The 19,177-nt window shown below is 42.1% G+C and overlaps 1 protein-coding gene across 1 annotated transcript in view; it reads left to right on the top strand.

Moving 5' to 3' along the window:
- LOC114686600 (zinc finger protein 54-like) overlaps positions 1–19,177 on the top strand; it is a 45,408-nt gene that overhangs the window by 16,779 nt on the left and 9,452 nt on the right. The window contains exons 3-6 of the mRNA XM_028861260.2: positions 211–337; positions 2,175–3,092; positions 15,895–15,990; positions 16,450–16,534. Of these exons, the coding sequence (XP_028717093.1) occupies positions 211–337; positions 2,175–3,092; positions 15,895–15,953 (1,104 nt within the window). The 3' untranslated portion in view covers positions 15,954–15,990; positions 16,450–16,534. Of the gene's footprint in view, positions 1–210; positions 338–2,174; positions 3,093–15,894; positions 15,991–16,449 lie in introns of the transcript that reaches the window.

Raw genomic sequence — 19,177 nt, 5'->3', positions numbered from 1 at the left:
TGTGTCTTATTTTATGTATATTACTTAAGACTATTATGTCATCTTGCTTTTGGAGTTAGAAAATACACTATACAATGTGACTATGTTAGAAGTCATCGCTTTGGGTAATGGTCTTGAATCATCTACATCCCTAATTTCCTTAAGTCTCCTTACATCCAGGAAAGCACTCTGTCTGGTACCACATGGTCTAACTGTAAATTTTCATTTCAGGGTATGTTGACATTCCGGGATGTGACTGTGGACTTCTCCCATGAGGAGTGGGAATGCCTGGACTCTGCTCAGCGGTCTTTGTACATTGATGTGATGTTGGAAAATTATAACAACCTGGTCTTTGTGGGTGAGAACATTTTGCTTGTAGAATTCCCAACTCAGGCTTTGTATGTACCTATGTCATAGGTTGTAAATTCTTTGTTAAGCAATCTTTTAAACAACAGGGGACTACGGAAACTTTAGTAGTGGAAAGGAACTTTTTCATGCTTTTTCTTTCTTTCTTTCCATTTTCTATTCTAGAGATGTACTCCTCACTTAGGTTCCATGATAACTTCGGAAACTTAGTAGTGTATAATATTTGCACCCATATCTTAAAGCTCCATGTCTATCATTGCACTTGTCATTGTTTTAATTGTGAGAAAAACTCAAGATGTGTAAACTAAAAATTCTTCCTATATATGCTGAAGATTCTGACAGGAAGTAGCAATCGGAAACCATTCTTAGATTCCTCTACTTAGTGTTTTCTTAATCTACTGAGCCCAGTACTATGTTAGACGTCTGTATTCTTTTTGAAATACTAGCATGGGTCATGGGCTACCTCACAGAACACATGGATTATTATATGCAAAGTAGGCCTGGTCACCTGTTCAGAGAAAATGAGATTGCCCTGGAATGTGGAGAGGAGAGAGTAGCCACAACTAGGGTGGGCTAGTGAAAGGGCAGGACAAGTGAGAGCATGAATTGAAACAGAACTCAAGAGCTGAAAGTGCTTTTGTGATACTCAATTTCACTTGAAAGATTCCTGGTCACTTAAGTTAGTATAATGTCCTGGTCCCAGGATGCATCCTGCCTGTTGTAACTATTAGAAGATGTTGTGCCTTATTACATCTGATATTTATTTGACTATGCTGATACTAGATTGGAATAATTTTACAGATTCTGAGCGTAATGTGAGTCCATGAAGTGGGATTATTCTGTAATTGCCTTCCTTGCATATATGTCAGTAGTGGGTAGAAATAAGAAATGGCTTCCAATGACAGCCCTGCCTCAAATGGTCTAGAGCAGTTCTCAACCTTGGTAATGTTACAACCTTTAATGTACTTTCTTATGTGGTGGTGACCCCCAACCATAACATTTTTTTTTAAAGATTTATTTATTTTATTTTATGTGCATGTATGTGTGTGTGAGGGTGCGAGATCACCTGGAACCGTAGTTACAAACAGTTGTGAGATGTCATATGGGTGCTGGGAATTGAACTCAGGTCCTCTGGAAGAGTAGTCAGTCAGTGCTCTTAACCACTGAGCCATCTCTCAAGCATCCCCATAAAATTATTTTTGTTGCTACTTCCTGACTGTAAATTTGCTACAAAGCGGTGTCTCAGTTCCTAAGAACATCAGAAATATGTATTTTCATAGCGGGAGCCCACAGGTTGAGTGAGAACCACTGATCTTAAGCTTCTGATGTCTGGCATAATACTGGCTTTCCAGCCATTACTTTTGAAGAATCTAACTTTTTCTTTAGGGGAAAAGAAAAAAACTTTGATGCTTTTAAGTAAACCTTTAATATTAAGAGGAATTGGGTCTTCTGAACAGTATTCTTTATGGCTGTATATTAATAAGTAAACACTGTGAACCTGGGATTGCATTAAACACTCCTCCATCAATATCTGAGAAAAGATTACTTAAAAATAGAGACATGTATTCTAAATATAATCAGTCAGTGAGCTCCATCCCAAGGCTGGATTACTGATTCTACAATTACTTGTTTCAACTTCCTTGAAGGCTATCACCTTTTTATGAAAATCCATGTAATTATACTGTAAGAATAAGGTCAACTACTGAGAGCTCTATTCTAAGTAGTTGCTGTGGTTGATTTATCTTAAGAGAGAACTTAGGGAGGCAGTCATTTATCAAATGTTTAGTCTTGGAACAAGCCCTATTAATCTAAATTTTACTCATTTTCAGAGAACTATTGCAAATGTGATCCTTTCCATCAACATGTGAAGACTGGAAAGGAGTCTTGTCAGTGTACTGAGCTTGGCAAAGTGCTTCATGACCCCTCCACATGTGCACTTTATAGAACAAGTCAAACTACAGAAAATGCCAGTGACTACAGATGCAGTAATCATGGGGATGCCTTTATTGACTCATCAATCCCAGACCGACATGAAAGCATGCACATTGGAGATGAACCTTGCAAATCTAAAGATTGTGAGAAATCTTTAAATTTGTGTTCCAACATTACTCAAGATCAGAGACTCGACACTGCAAAGAAAGAGCACAGGCAGGGAGATTATGGTGACGATTTCAGTGCTGCACACGGTCTGTTGCAACAACCAATCTACATTGCTGAGAAACCTTACCAGTGTGGGAAATGTGGGAAATACTTAAGTACTGCCTCAAGCCTCACTGTACACCAGAGAATACATACTGGAAAGAAACCCTACAAGTGCAATGTTTGTGACAGATCCTTTACCCAATGCACAAATCTTAAAACACATCAAAGACTCCATACTGGAGAGAAGCCTTACAAATGCAAAGAATGTGGAAAGTCATTTCCTCAGTTGTCTGCACTTAAAAGCCATGAGAAAATGCATACAGGAGAGAAGCCTTACCAATGTAAGGAATGTGACATATCCTTTGCCCACTCTTCCAGTTTTAAGAAACATCAGAAAATGCATACAGATGGGAGACATTATAGTTGTCAAGAATGTGGCAAGGTCTTTCATCAGCTTTCACACTTTAGAAGCCATTACAAACTCCGTACTGTAGAGAAGCCTTACAAATGCAATGAGTGTGACAGAGCCTTTCCCCACTATTCATCACTGAGTAGGCATCAGAAAACTCATTCTCTAGAGAAACGTAACAAATGCAAAGAATGTGGTAAGTCCTTTCTTGAATTATCACATCTTAAAAGACATTACAGAATCCATACTGGGGAGAGGCCTTTCAGATGTGAGGTATGTGACAAATCCTTTACCCAGGAGTCACATCTTAGAACACATCAGAGAGTTCATAGTGGAGAGAGACCTTACAGTTGTAAGGAATGTGACAAATCTTTTAGTAGGTGTGAATATCTTAGAGCACATCAGAAAATTCATACTAGAAAGAAACTTTACAAATGCAAAGACTTGTGACATGTCCTATATCCATATTGCAAGTCTTAGAAGACATTAGAAAATTCATACTAGAGAGAAAAATACCATTATAAATAATGTGATATAGCATTTATCTGAAATTCTCAGTTTATGAATCTCAACAGTATATATAATAAAAACATAAAGATGAGAAACTTGTGAATGCCTCTAATGAAGGTTTAAATCTTAGAAAATATCACAGGGTTTATATTAAAATAAAATTTTGTAAAAGTAACTGGGAAAAGTTTTTTCTTAATGTATATGGTTGGTTTGCCTGCAAATATTTCTGCATACTGCAAATTTGTTTTGTGAGGCCAGAAGAGGTCATTGTATCCCTGAAGCTGGATTAACAGAAAGTTGTGAGTTGCTGTGTGTGTGTTGGAAATTGAACCCCAGTCCTCTGTAAGAGCAACCATTGCTTTTAACCACTAAGCCATATCTACAGCCCTTGGAAAATTGTAGGGCGTTTACCCACCAACCCCACAGCTCCCCAGAGTTTTCTTGAGTGTGAGCAGCAGGAAATATTAGATAGAATGATTTTGATTGTGGAGATAAACAGATAGAAAATAAAGGATAGCCTTGAGAGGGCCTGGAACCTATTCCAACTGGCCCTAACTGTCTCTGCCCCAAGGTATTTATAGAGACTCCAAGGGGTGGAGCAAAAGACCTCCTCCCCCAGCACAGCCAAGTGCAGACCATCTCAGACACCTGCACTCAGGCCCATGGTCCTAATCATCCTCTGTGCAGACCTGCTGGTAAAGCCACGAGGAACCTAAAAACAGGCTCCCACAGAAAATGCTGTAATAAAAACATCTTGTTCAATATGTAAAAATTCATAATAATGCCAGGTGAGGTGGTGCATACCTTTAATCCCAGCACTTAGAATGCAGAGGCAGGAAGATCTCTGTGAGTCGGAGGCCATCCTGGTCTACAGAGTGAGTTCTAGGACAGCCAGGACTACATAAACATAATGAGGACAAAATGTAGTAACATGAAAAATGGGACAGAGCCCTCTAATTTTGCTGTACATCAGAAAATTCATAGTTCTGAGAAGCCATATGAAGGTATACCATATAGAATTCCCATATGTTGCTGTTCACTGGAAATTCCACTCCCAAAAATGCATTCAATTTGGTAAATCATTTACCTAGTTCTGAAATTGTAGACATAGGAATAATTTGTTATGAAAGAAACAAGAATATTTCCTAATAAAGTCTGATCTTTTGTTCACCTTCCAAATCTTCATACAAGAGTAAAACCTTAAAAACTGCAAGAAGATGACTGTGACAATATGGGCATGCTTACATACATGCTCACATACAGCTTACAAAACTCCAAAGGCTAAGAGTATGGTCCTTCATGTCTTTAATTCCAGCAAAGGCAGGCTGAACTCTTGAGTTCAAAGCCAGCGTGGTCTATCTGTGTCAAACAAAGAACAATAAAAAAGAAATCACCAGAAGCATACAGAAATTAATTTTGATTACTGAGGAGAAATGGTGAAGTATTCACTCCAAACTCTAAAATAATATAGCTGCCCTTAACTGCCAGTAGGCTCATAGAGTGAAAGTAGACGTGTGGGACCCTCCCTCAGCTGTGATGAAATGGTAATTACCCCAGTCTTGCACAATTGCTTGTTCTCAGTATGTTTTGAAATATTATGAGTCTTTGCATTTCCACCACCAACTACTGCAAGAGGCTTCTTTCACTAAGGCTGAGAGTTTTACAAATTGATCATTATAAAAATAAATATTTAGGTGGACTATTTAGCATGATCATTAGCAAAACATCAGAAGCTTCTGCTCTTGGCCTGTGCTTCCAAAGCCATGGTTTTTAACCATGATTATCGTAGAAGTCATGAATTCCCCTCTATGGAGCAAGCTTCAAATTCAATCAAGACAGGTGGTTATACCCATAAGCAGTTGTGCTAGTATTGCACCATTGCACACATCCTGGCTCGTAGATCGATATTGTAGGATGCAGAATTTAGGGGTAGATAAGACCATTGACATCTTTTCTTTGCGATGTTGTAAAAGCTAGCCAGCCGGGAGAATTTTCTGATACGTTCAAGATTGCTCTCTATCTTGTAACCAAAGAGTTTGATGTCTTCATGTACTTTGGGTACCCACGCAAGAGCACTGGCAACAACCTGTTTTGTTTGGGGTGCCTCTGAGGCCTCCCTGACCAGTGAGTCCTAGGCAGATAACCAGTACCTAGTACAAAGAGTTCCACTTAATAGCCCCAGTGACTGGAAGCAGCATTATTTACCCATGTGAGAACTTCTGTTCTTTAAATTCATGTTTTCTGTTAACTTGTAAGAGAGTGGAATTTCATAAAGGCTTCTTCACACATCCTTACTTTTGGTTAACCCACTCACTCTTTCTCCTTTCTCCTTGCCCTGTCTGGAGTTAAACATCTAGCATAATTTAGATGAATTTCTAAATGATGTTATTAAATTAAAAACACAGAGCCAAATATAGGGCTGAAAGCCTTAGAGAGATCAGGAGAATAGGGAAAGCCACCAGCCAACCTTACCTCACCAACTCTACAGCTTCCAAACGTGACTCACTTCCTGTCTAACCACAGCTATATGCCTTGCTGTTCTGCCATCTGATTTGCTCTCTCCATTCAGCTACATCACTTCCTCTTCCTACACAGCTTGTCATTTCTTGTCTGTCTGTACAGCCCTCCAGCCCTCCACGGTTAACTAGTGTTGGAATTTAAGACGTGTGACACCACACCTGGCTCTGTTTCCAATGTGGCCTTGAACATCCAGAGATCCTGACTGCCAAGTGATAGGATAAAGGGTGTGTGCTGCCGCTGCCTGACTTCTTTGTTTACTTATAATGGCTGGCCCTTTCCCTCTGATCTCCAGGCAAGCTTTGTTTATTAAAGCACAAATAAAAGCACACATTATTCAATGTCCCATTCATTTATAGCACATGTGTTCTACCACCCTCTCATACTTTTTACTTGAGTTGCAAAATAGGTTCCCATGTAACTTCTTCATGGAGCTCTCCATTTGAGGTGACCTTTCAGCAGCCTCCTCTGTTAATATTCTGATCTGCCCCTTCAAACTCCTCCCCTTGGTGCACCCTGCATTCTGATGTAAAAGCCTCATTCTAGGGAAAAACTCCTCCCCTTCCCCTCTCTCTTCTGCTTTTCCTCCCACGAAGTGTGTGCCCCTTCCTCCTTCTCCTCCTCCTTCTCCTCCTCTTCTCTAACTTTCTGTCTCTCTCTGTAGTCGAAAGTTTCTCAGGTCCTGCCTCCCCCGTAATCAAGACAAATCTCTCTCACCCGTGGTCCCACAGCCTCTCAGACCCAAGTAAACACACAGAAGCTTATGTTATTTACAAACTGTATGGCCTATGCCAGGTTTCTTGCTAGCTAGCTCTTATAACTTAACCCATTTCTATCTATCTATAAGTTGTCATGCGGCCATGGCTTACCATTCTCTCACATCTTGCTTCTCCTGGCAATGTTAGTGTCTCCCTAGACTCTGCTTTTCTCTTTCCTTTCTTTCTCATTGGATTTCCCACCTGACTCTAAGCCGCCTTGCCATAGCCCAAAGTAGTTTATTTATTAACCAGTGGGAGCAACATATATTTACCACATACAGAAAGACATCCCTTAGCATCTCTCTTTATACTATCTTTCTCTTCATCTCTCTATTATAATAAACTCTCCATGAGGATACAGTGTCTAGGTTGTGAATTTCTGGCCACAGCTTTTGCCATGCTGCCTCTGACCAGCATGGTTCCCTGCACATGCCGATACCCTCACCCCCCCCCCCCCACTGCCCGGCCTGCTCACAATAATTCATAACATCCTCTACTCCCCACTGTTATGCACAGATCAGGGGAATCACCCCCCCCCCCAAAAAAAAAAAACACCACAGAGACTGAATCCTGCAGAGAGCCTTTATTTCAAGATTGAGCTTAGACTCTCCATCTGTCTGATGCAGTGGTGAGGGCAGAGAGCCCTGAGCCCTGTTGGGTTAGAGTTTATATCATAGCAGAGGTTGGGGTGAGGGAATTTTCAGGGTTCAGGAACCTGATTGGCTGACATTTGTTTAGGGGGATCTTGGGACATCTGTCAATCTTATCTAATCTTATCTAATGGTTGGAATGTTTGGAATGTCAAGTATTTCTTTCCCCTTAGATGCTGGCCCATCCCTGGCTTTTCCTGGATCCTGGTGCTGCCTGCCAGTAAACTGAAACTCAGGCCTACTTTTTGGCTGATTTCTATTAAGCCTGTCATGGCAGCTATGTGGCTAAGCTGCTGCTTGGGTCCCACACCCATCACTCCACTTAATACTTGAACCATTCTGCCCCTAGCATTCTGTCTTCCAATTTCATCTCCCCTATATTCTACCATCCATCCTCTCTTTTCCATCTCCCACTAAAGGTCCACTTCCAGCTTCCTGACCTCTATGTGTACAGTAACTGTACACAGAGAACTTAATGTTTGATGCTAGGATTAAGTTATGACAGAGAACATGTGCTGTTTAACCTTTGGGGCCTAGATGGCAACACTCATTATCATATTTTCTATTGCCTACATTTACAACTTCACAGTTTCATTTTTATTTACAACTAATATATCTTTGTAGATAAGTATCGCATTTCAATGACACATGTGTCAAGTTGGTGGGCATTTGACTTGATTGCATTAGTTTGAAAAAAAAAGCAGCAATGAATATGATGGGTGACTGCTCACTGGTAAGATATAAAGTCCTTGGACTTCATAGCCAGGAGTGTTACTGTGTATCAGTTTCTTCTGATTAAACCCTTCCACCTAGGATGAAGCTCTTTAAAATGTGGGGTGTTAAAAAAGAGATAAAGAAATGGGATGCTCTAATGGGAGGTGATATATTCAGTCCTACAGAGAAGCTCCCAGAGTTCAGAAATAAACATCTTAATATCTTCAGGAAGTCAGAGAAACTAGCAAAACTCACTCATGCCCTCCTGCCTCAAGCATATATAATCAGTAAGGACTGCTAACACTGTCAGACAGCTGAACTACACAGAAGATGCTCAGACCAGCCATGAAGCAGATACCAGTCAAGCTGCCTGGACCAGACCAGACAAGCTGCCTGCAGAAGGTAGTGAGTGGCTTGAGAGATACTTCCAACATCCTTGAGCTGCCTGCAAGCTGTGCAGAGATCCCCAGGTTTCCCATTAGCCATCACCTGCACAGGGTGATGCAACTGTCATCAAATCCTTTCTGCTTCTATGAGTAACCCCTCACCCACACTCTTGTAAGGGACCCCAATAAAACCCACTGGTTGACTTGACTTTAGAGATGACTCAGTGGTTAAGAGCACTGTCTGCTCTTTCAGAAGACTCCCTTTGAATTCCCAGCACCCTCACATGGGCACTCAATGTGTAACCTCAAGTCCAGTGCATCCAATGCCCTATTCTGGGTCTGCTAGCACTAGAAACACACATGGTGCACAGCCGTACATGCTGCAAAATCACATCTGAAAAAGAAAACAAACAATTCTCATTGGTTCACCAAGATAGACTTTGTTGGTTACCAACTTTGGTTTTTATTGGTTCTCTTGTCTCCTTTAGTAGATGTTTGTTATTGTTTCCACAGGAATAGTGTCACACATCAGTGCTGTAACTGGGTAGCCGGGTAGTTTTTCTTTCATTTATTCATTGCTTTAAAAATATGAGACTGATTTCAAAAGTTGATTCTCTAGTTCTCACTCCCACAGTAGTGTGTGACCTCCTTTCCTCCCATTTATGCCAACATTAGGTATCATTTCTATTCTTGATGATGGACATTGTAGCTAGGGCAGCATGGAAGCTTAAAGGAGTTCTAGTCTGCATTTCCTGATAGGTATGTAACATTTGAATATTTGTGTTGATATCACATTGGATTACTGTTGTAATCTGTTGTTCAGATTACTGTTTTTCATTGTTTTATTTTTTAACATTTAAAAATTTGAGTGTATTATATAATCAGAACATTTCTCCTCTCACTTTTCTCCATCCATATCCTTAGATGTACCCTCCCTGCTCTCATTCAAATTTGTAGCCTCTTTTTTCATTAACTATATTACATACATACACGAGTCACACATCACTGTTGTAATTGGGTCACATGGTAGTTGTCTTTCTTTCCTTTTTATTATTATTTCTGGAACATCTACTTGATTTTTAAAGTTTATTCTCTAGTTCTTGTTCCCACAGTCTATGACTGTCTTTCCTCACACTTGTGCACATTTGATATCATTTATATTCCCAACGTTGGCCATTCTAACTGGCAGTGAGTCCTAGTCTTGCTTTCCCTGATAGGTTTGATTTGTTGCTTGTTTGGTTTGGTTTTAGTTTGGGTGGTTGTTTGTTCTTTGTTTTATTTTTGTTTTGCTTTGGGTTTTGTGTTTTTTTTTTATTCTTTCTAAGTTTTGAGTTTATAATATGTTACAACATTTCTCCTTTCTCATTCTCCCACCAAATCCTCCATCTCTTTCAAACCCATGGCCTCTTTTTTTCATTAATTGTTATTACATATATATTTCTATGTCTATACGTATATATTCCTATATATACCCTAGTCAGTCCATGTAATGTTACTTGGACACATGTTTTCAAGGCTAGCCTGTTGGTATTGGATAAATAGTGTGCTTTTCCCTTAGGGACAGTATTTCTCCAGTTCCCAGTATTCCTCAGCTGCCTGTAGTTCTCTGTGTACAGCTGAGGTCCTGTGGCTTTTCACCATTCAATTTTTCATGTTTGTTGTTTGTGTCCTTGCTTAGTTTCCCTTTTGGGTGGTCATGGAGGTGAGATTTTATGGATGTAGCTTCTTGCATTACTAGGAGACACAATCTCCCAGCAAACTCCCTGTTCTGGCTCTTACAATATTTCTACCCCTTCTTCAAAAATATTCCAGGAGCCTTATGTGGAGGAGTGTTTTGTAGATGTATCCACTGGGCCTGACATTCACAATTTTGCATTTGATTCCTTCTGGTGTGGCGTTTTTTATACTTGTCCCTGTCTGTTGCAAAGAGAAGTTTCTTTGAGGAGAAGTTAAGACTAAGCTAATCTGTGGGTACAAGGATAAATGTTTATAATTTTGTGAGGGATTATGCAGGTTTAGTAAAGTAATTATAGAGAAGTTCTTCAAGATTCATAACTTCGGCTGGGCAGTGGTGGCGCACGCCTTTAATCCCAGCACTCGGGAGGCAGAGCCAGGCGGATCTTTGTTGAGTTCAAGGCCAGCCTGGGCTACCAAGTGAGCTCCAGGAAAGGCGCAAAGCTACGCAGAAAACCCTGTCTCGAAAACAACAACAACAAAAAAAAATTCATAACTTCACCAGCACTGAGTAGGCAGTAAGGTTTCCAGTAACAGTCATGGTTTTCCTTTTGTTATGAGGTCAGTTTTGTTAATTGTCTGTAAGTCCAATTAGAGAGCCGTTGGTTACCACCAAGGTCTGATTGCAGCTACTGCACCCTTAGGGTTATTCTGCAATGATGATCTTTGATGTGGTCCACAGGCATCATAGCTGGCTAGGACTGTTGCTTGGTTCCCTTCTCTGGAAGCTTGCATTGTACTTCTGGTAGCATAAATGCTATTCATCAGGAGTGACTTTGCTTTATTTTGAGACACAGTCTCTCTTTGTGTTCCCAGCTGTCCTATACTCACTATATAGACCTGAGTGGCCTTGGACTCAGAGCTTCCTTTGCTTCTGCCTCCTGAGTGCTGAGTTTAGGGCTTGCATGACCTTGCTCAACTATACATAACTTTTTCTTGTCTTGAAAATTACTCAAGGTAATTGTGCAACCTAATTGAAAGTCGGGTGAATCTTATCTCTACTGATATTAAAGACCTCTATCCCACTGAATTGTAAACTCTAATTGACCAGGTTGTCAGGATTCTATAAGAATTTCTTTTTTTTAAATCTTTTTTTCCCTTTTTTTTATTAATAAAAAAAAAAGAAAGAAATTTTATACTCATCCTACATACCATTCACAGATCCCACCTCTTCCCTCCTCCCACCCCTCAGCCCTTCCTCCCAAGCCACTCCCCATCCCCACATCCTCCAAATCAAGGTCTCCCTTGGGGAGTCAGCAGAGCCTGGCACACCTAGCTGAGGCAAGTCCAAGCCCCTCCCCACCGCACCAAGGCTGTGGCAAGGTGCCACACCACATGCAGGGTGTCCCCCCAAACAGTTTGAGCTAAACAACTGTCTCCTGTATCCTGAGGGCCTAGACCAGTCCCATGGGGGCTCCACAGCCACTAGTCTACAGTTCATGGGTCTCCACCAGTGTGGCGGTCATCTCTGCATGTCTTCCCATCATGATCTGTAAGTCCCCTGCCCGCGGAGTCCCTCCTCTCTCCCATCAACTGTATTCCAGGAGCTCAGCCTGGCACCCAGCCTCGGATCTTTGCATTGGCCTCCATCAGTCACTGGATAAAGCCTCTATGATGACAGGGTATCCACTAGACTGGTCATCAGAGTAGACTAGTCCAGGCACCCCCTCCATCATGCCAGCAGTACAAGGTGGGGTCATCCCTGTGGATTCCTGAGAGGTTACCCGGTACCCTGCTTCTTCCCACTCCCATGATGTCTTCATTTATCACAGTATCTCTTTCCCTGCTCTCCCACTCTGTCCCAGCTCCAGCCGGACCCTCCCATAACAGAGCCTGCCAGATTGGACTAAGAGGTGAGCCTTTATCCTCAACCTGAACACACCAACCCCTAGGCTTTGGGCCCAGGCGCACAACCATCTATCAGAACTTCTAAGGAGAACTAACAGCAAAGCTACTTAACAATACTTCTTGACTGAAAAAAAAAAAGTGTTATGGACATTTAAAAAACTTATTAGCTGTTTCACACACACACACACACACACACACACACACACACATACACACACACACACACACACATCTCAAATACTGTCCATTCTCATTTCCTACCTCTCTACTCTTCTGGTCCACAATTCCAACTAATCTCTGTTGTGCTCATCTCCATTCATTTAGCTTTGAGACCCACTGAGATTGACCAGTGCCATGTGTGAGACTGAGGGTTTGGAGCTATGTGTTGGAGCCTGGTGGGCTCAGCAGAGGACTGCCCCTAAAGGCAGTGATTCTTCTCCTATAATCCACCTAGAACCAACATTGAGAGGTAGAGTCTGGGGCCCCGTGAGCCTTTCCCTTTCCTAGACTGATTGTGGTCTAGTGTGAGGTCCATGCAGGTCAGTACAGCTGCTGTTGGTTACTGATTACCACAGTTGTGTGGAGTTTAGAGAATGGAATCTTAGCCCTTCCTCCTCTTCCCCTTCTTACTCCCTTTCCTCCCCGTCTTCTTCAATGTTTCTATAGCCATTGACTTTTTTTAGGACTCGGACCACATACCTTACTGATTTCTGAGACAGCAAAAGTCTCTGCATCCACTGGAGGTGCAGGGTGGGTATGGATGAATGGGGATTAAAGTTGTATCTCAGACTTTTAGCCTGAGTCGCAGAACGACTTGTTCCTGAGTTAGTAAAATGCCAAGACCACCATCTAGTGCTGAGAACAGTACAGCGCGGGATGAACTCAGCACTGGGCTGACCACTGATTTATGGAGCCATGTATTTCTTTTCAAAATTCAGGTTCCTGAAAGGTCTCTCCCCAAGTAACAGTTGCGGTATTTGCTTTTGGCATGTCATGTTTGTGTTAGCGATGGGACGCTGCCTTCAGGATTTACCCTGTTATCCTTTGGTGTAAGTATGTAGTCAAGGAGGCTGGTAGTCAAGTCGAGGTTCGGCTGCCTGTGTTTTATCTGAAGGGTTCAGAACTCACTGTGGGGGTCAGATACCAGGGTGCAGTGCCCTCCTAGATCCAGTTCTGTGGGGAGGCTGTGCAGAGCGGATCCAGGGCAGCCTGACAGCTGAAGCTGTGTGTGACCGAGTGGGAGGTACCGGTCTCAGTGGGGCGGGGACACTCACCCGGAAACAGGTCGGAAGGATGTGGCTTATTAAGTGGGTGTAGACGAAGGATTGAGAGAGGGAAGAGTTAGAAGAGTGAAGTAAAGGAAAGCTGAAAACCGCGTGGGAGAGAGCAGGGAAGTTGTAAGGAAGATAGAAATCGGAAGCGCCAAGTGCCCATTCCCTGTCGCTGCTCCGGGTCCTGCACGGTGGGGAACCCTGTAGTGCAGACCTGGGTGCAAAGGACCCGTCGGGTATTCGGGGACCTGAAATCTCCCCGGAGCCGCAGTGGCCGCGCGGGGCGGCCTGGGAAAGTCACCAGTCAGCAGCGCAGTGGCGGGAACCGCAGCCCGGCGGCCCTGGAACCTCCCAGGTCAGAGGAGCTGCGGGGCTGGGACGCGGGAGGGGAGGGACGTGGGTGCGAGCAGTTTCTGTGCTCTTCATAAGGAAGCCGGCTCTGAAGTTCTGCTGTGAATATCTTCCCTTGTGGAAAATTTTAGACCATATTTACTGGAACAATCTTTTCCCCCCCATTTATCTTCTGATTGCCAAAATGTTCTTATAAAATACTCATATAATATTTGAATTTATTTGTTGATATTTGCAAGCACATTCCTTTCCCTCTGGTGAAAAGGTCAAAGCTCTTCAAATTTACATACATCTATGCTAACTTCTGTGTTATATCTGGGGACTTGGGGACTTCGCATCCCTGGAGAGCTTTTAGATATTAGTCATGAAAGGAATAACTGCAGATTTAATTGAATATGAAAATATCTATTGGAGACTTTTATATGTATGAGTATCAACATTAACATTTAAAAGTAAACATTTTACCTATCATTAATTTTTCACCTGAGACATGCATGCACTCTGTGATGTAGATACAGCATTCTCAAAAGTGTCTTAGCCATACCTGGTGGCACAGGCCTTGAATACTAGCATTCAGGAGGCAGAGGCTGGTGGATCTCTGTGACTTGGAGACCAGCCTAGATTTCAGGACACCCATAGTTACATGGTGAGACTCTCTCTCTGACAAAACGAATAACAAAGGGGTGGGAGTCATGTGTCCTCTTGTGCTGAGTTTTAGTGTTGCATTTTGGAGTCTGGAAAGCACAGTATGCTGTTTGAGGGTGTCAGGTAACAGATAGAAAAGGCATTCTGAGCCAGGTGGCGGTGGCACATGCCTTTAATCTCAGCACCCTCAGAGGCAGAGGCAGGTGGACCTCTGAGTTTGATGCTGGCCTGGTCTACAGGGTGAATTTCAGGACAGCCAGGGCTAATGATGGACTAGCCTGACTCCACCTTAAGGATGGAAGCCATTTTGTTACAAGGTCAGAACAAGTTCATTTCTGTTTGTTGTTTCAAATTCAAGTTGACCATGCTTTAACCTGTTTCTGGAATTTGACATGATCCCCACCCTACGGAGTTTGACTCACAGCTTGAACATACCCTGATAAGATGTTATGCCAAATAAGTATAAAATGTTCAGCCAAATTCCCTACTTAACAAAAGTTCCTCTGGTAATCCACCAACCCTTGAAAACTCCCTAGCTCTGAAGTTTTGGGGGAATATGTAAGCCTCACTTTCTTCTGTGTTCAGTGCTATATTTTTAAACCCAACTTTAGGAAGATAGCCCTCTCTGACAGAAAATAAAGCTTGTTTAAGTTGCTCAAAGAATTTGGGTGATAGTCTTTACTCTCCTTCAGTGGGATATCCTACACAGAGAAACCCATCTCAAAAGAATAAAAGACTTTATAGTATAGGATGAAAGCATCTTTCGAATAATTATGATCACTCATCTATATTAGAAAAATGTCTGCGATAGTCTTGTGTCTCCTCGGTTCAAGACAAGCACTCTGCCCATGGACACATTGTGGTGATATATTGTGTACCCTAATAAACTTGCCTGAGGATCAGAGGACAGAGCCAGCCACTAGATTGGACATAGAGGTCAGGCAGTGGTGGCACACACCTTTAATCCTATCACTCAGGAGGCGGAGATCCTTCTGGATCTCTGTGAGTTCAAGGCCACACTGGGATACATAAGATTGATCCAGTACAGGAAAGAAAACAGCCAGATGGTGGTGCACACACCTTTAATCCCAGCACTTGAGATCTCATGCTTTTGCTTGGGAAGCACACATGCCTTTAATTCCAGGAAGTAATATGGCAGGGCAGAGAAAGGTATATAAGGCATGAGGAAATAGGAACTAAAGGCTCCTTTTGACGGAGGCCTTTTGGGTGAAGACTCAGAGGCTTTCAGTCTGAGGATTCGTGGAAACAGGATCAGCTGAGGAGTTAGCGAGGTGAGGTTCGCCGTAGCTTGATCTGCTTCTCTGATCTTTCAATTTCACCCCAATATCTGGCTCAGGGTTTTTTATTATAAGACCTTTTAGGATTCATACAACAACACATGACCAAACTGTTAGTTTTTAGTTCTTGTGTTTGCTGTGTTTGACACCTGAAATCACTGTTTCTCTGTCAGGCACAGAACTCACATGTAGACCAGGCTGGACTGGAAATCACAGAGTTCCACCAGCTGGTTTCACCCAAATGCTAGGATTAAAGGTTGGCACCAATAGGATGATTCAAACTGTTGTTTTTTTTTATTTTGTGGTCTGTTAACAGCCAGTGAAGCGACTGTGGACTTCTCCCAGGAGGAGGGTCAATGCCTGGACCCTCCCTGAGGGCTTTGTACAGAGACTGAATATTGCAGAATCGCAGGTGAGAACAGTTTGCTTGCAGTCTCCCTTGCGCCTGCTCAGGGTTCCTAGGAAAACTACTCTGCATGTGTGTGACCTGTGTGTGAACCAATCTCACATCTCACAGAGTAAAGTGGATCCTCAGGAACAAAATAAAAAAGAAATGTCATCTCTTCTTGTATGTTTCTCTTTGGGAGGAATAAGGCTTCCATCATTTTTGGTCCATGATAAATTAATAACCTCACCAGTGTACATTATTCTCATCCCAGTCATTCAGTTCCATTTCTCCCTGAGATTTGACTGAATTGTGAATGGAAGTGGGACTCAAGTTACACTAACTGAAAATGCTTTCTAAATGATTTCGGTATCCTGACCTTACAAGACATTTGGGGACTCATTTGTGAATCCTTTCTTTATCTGCTGAGTACATTACTGTGTTTAAAATCCAGTTGCTTTACCATACAATCTTTTTTACATGCAGGGCTCACTGATCACCCAGACCTGCTCACCTGTGGAGCAGAACAAAGTGACCTGGAAGATGGAGAGGGAGGAGACAGTGGCTAAGGATACAGGTATGGTGGAGGGATTGGTGAAGGGATGGCAAGGGGTTCAAGTGAATGTGGAAATGAGATATGAAATCATCTTTTGCCATGAGTATTTTGCTTGCGTGTATTACTGTATATCATATGCAGTCTAGTATTGCTGTGGATACCACTCTATATAAATAAAACACTGATGGCCAGTGACCAGACAGGAAGTATAGGCGGGACAAGGAGAGAGGAGAATTGGAGAAACAGGAAGAAGGGGGAGAGACACCGCAGCCACTGCCAGGATAAGAAGCATGTAAAGACACCGGTAAGCCACCAGCCACGTGGCAAGGTATAGATTTGTAGAAATGGGTTAATTTAAGATATAAGAACGGTTAGCAAAAAGCCTGCCATGGCCATACAGTTTATAAGTAATATAAGCGTCTGAGTGATTATTTTATATGTGGATTGTGGGACTTCGGGGCTTGGTGGAACCTGGAGAGAAGCCCTCCAGCAACATAGTATTGCATTTATGGACAGATGGGAGACACTGTCTGGGGTCTGGGAATGGAATCTGGGTCTCTAAAACAGTAATAGACACTCATACCCATTGAACCATCTCTCTAGCCCTACTAAGTTTTACTTAAGTAAGTAGCAATAATATAAAGCCCTTATAAAACACTGTTTATGTAGATGATCTAAAATCTTGACTTGCACAGGCATTTTTTATTTCTTAATAACTTTTTCTTCCATTGTTGTTGTATGTTTGTGTGTATTCCTAAACATAAAAATACAACCTACTCAGTCTGTATGCTTTCATGGTATTGGATAACCATATGGTGTACTCTGCTCTGGGAAAGGGTAGTTCTCCAGCTCTCAGAATTCCTTAGTGTTTAACTAGAGTTCAGACCTAGTGAGCTTTCTCCCTTCCATATTAGCAAGTCTCTTGATGTTGTCCTTGTTCTGCTCATGTTTAGGATGTCGTGTTTGGACAATTTCATGCATGTAGCATCTCTGACATTTCTAGGAGAAACAATCTCAGCAAATATCCTGTTCCTCTGGCTCTTATAATGTTCCCACCCCCTCTTTCTTACTTATCCTTGAGCATGAGGTGCAGGAGTTGTGTTGATTATGTGTCAGTTATGACTGAGCATCACAACTGTGTGTTGCTAAAATAACTTTCCTTGATGAAGTGTGAGGACTACATTTATCCGTGAGAATAAGGGTAAATATTTAGAATGCAGTTAGGGATGAGGATGATTTAGTAAAGTAGTGGTTGTAGGCTCTCCTCCAAGATCATTGACTTCATTAACCCTGGGGCAACAGGCTAGGTTTCCAGTACCAGGCATGATTTCCCACTTTTTGACTGTGTCTTAATGCAATTCGAAGCTGTTGGTTACCACCAAGGTCTGTGTACCTCTCTTATACCCTTAGGTCTATCATGCAGTGCAGATCATTGGTGTGGTTCATATGTGCCCTAGCTGAATATGACTGTTGGTTGGCTCCCTCCTTGGAAGCTTGCATGTTGCCTTCTGGTACCATGAAAACTAGTCCCCAGGGAGGAAGCTTTATGGTCATATCCATCTGGAGTTCTCTGGATTTTGAGTCTGAAGTGCATGGCTTCTTCAACAACAGGGACTCACCTTCTGCCTCTGGGAAGCCACCATGGGCAACAGCAATCGCCTGGAATGTTACTGGAATGTGTTGGACAGCTGTTACAAATAATGCCAAAGCAGGTTTCTTACACCTGGTGCTGGTGGTTTTGTTAGAAATCTATGGCTCTTGTGAGGAGGATTGTCACCCAGATGAGAACTTTTCATGTACACACCAAACCTATATGCTTATACAGACTTATATGCATTATAGACATTTTTGGGTAGATGATAATAGTATGACTCCTTATGACTTTTTAGCCATCCTTACTGATATTTTACCCTCATTCTGTGTTACATCTGTCCCTTCTCCATAACTAAGTCCCTCCCTGTTTTCCCGTTTCCCCCTTCGGATCACTTGTTCCCTGTTACTCCATCTCTACTACTCCCCGTCACCCCCAGTGATCTCTTCTTACTTTTCTTGTTGCTGCAGTCACTCCATGTTGTGGACTCACATCTGAAGATTTGGAGCTAGGAACTTCCCATGAAAGAGAACATGCTGTGTCTGTCTTTCTGGGTCCAGGTTACCTCACTCAATATGATCCTTTCTAGGTCCATCCATTTACCTGCAAAGCTCATGATTTCAGTTTTCTTTACAACTGAATCATAATCCATAGATTATATGTACCACATCTTCACTATCCAATTGTCAGTTGAAGGACATTTAGGTTGTTTCCATTTTGTAGCTATTGTGATTAGAGCAACAATGAACATGGCTGAGCAAGTGTCTATGGAATAGGAAGCCGAGTCCTTTGAGCATATACCAAGGAGTAGAACAGCTGGGTCATGTGCTAGATTTATTTAACTTGAGGTATTTTTTTTTTTATTTAATTGAGGATATTCCATATTGATTTTCAGAGTGGCTAGAATTTTTGTTGATAGGGTTTTTGTTCCCTATTTTTTTTTTATGTTGTTGCTGGGTGTGTTATTGGTAGTATTCTTTCTTATCTTTGAGAAATAGTGTTTTGCTATCTTGCTAATGGATGATTACTTCCCATTTCTCCACTATTTATGTATTCTTCACATGAAA

Source organism: Peromyscus leucopus, chromosome 1 (assembly GCF_004664715.2).
Source record: "Peromyscus leucopus breed LL Stock chromosome 1, UCI_PerLeu_2.1, whole genome shotgun sequence".
In the NCBI taxonomy this organism is placed as follows: Eukaryota; Metazoa; Chordata; class Mammalia; order Rodentia; family Cricetidae; genus Peromyscus; species Peromyscus leucopus.
Note: the sequence above shows the minus strand (reverse complement) of the source record. Positions and strands in the feature narration are given on the sequence as shown.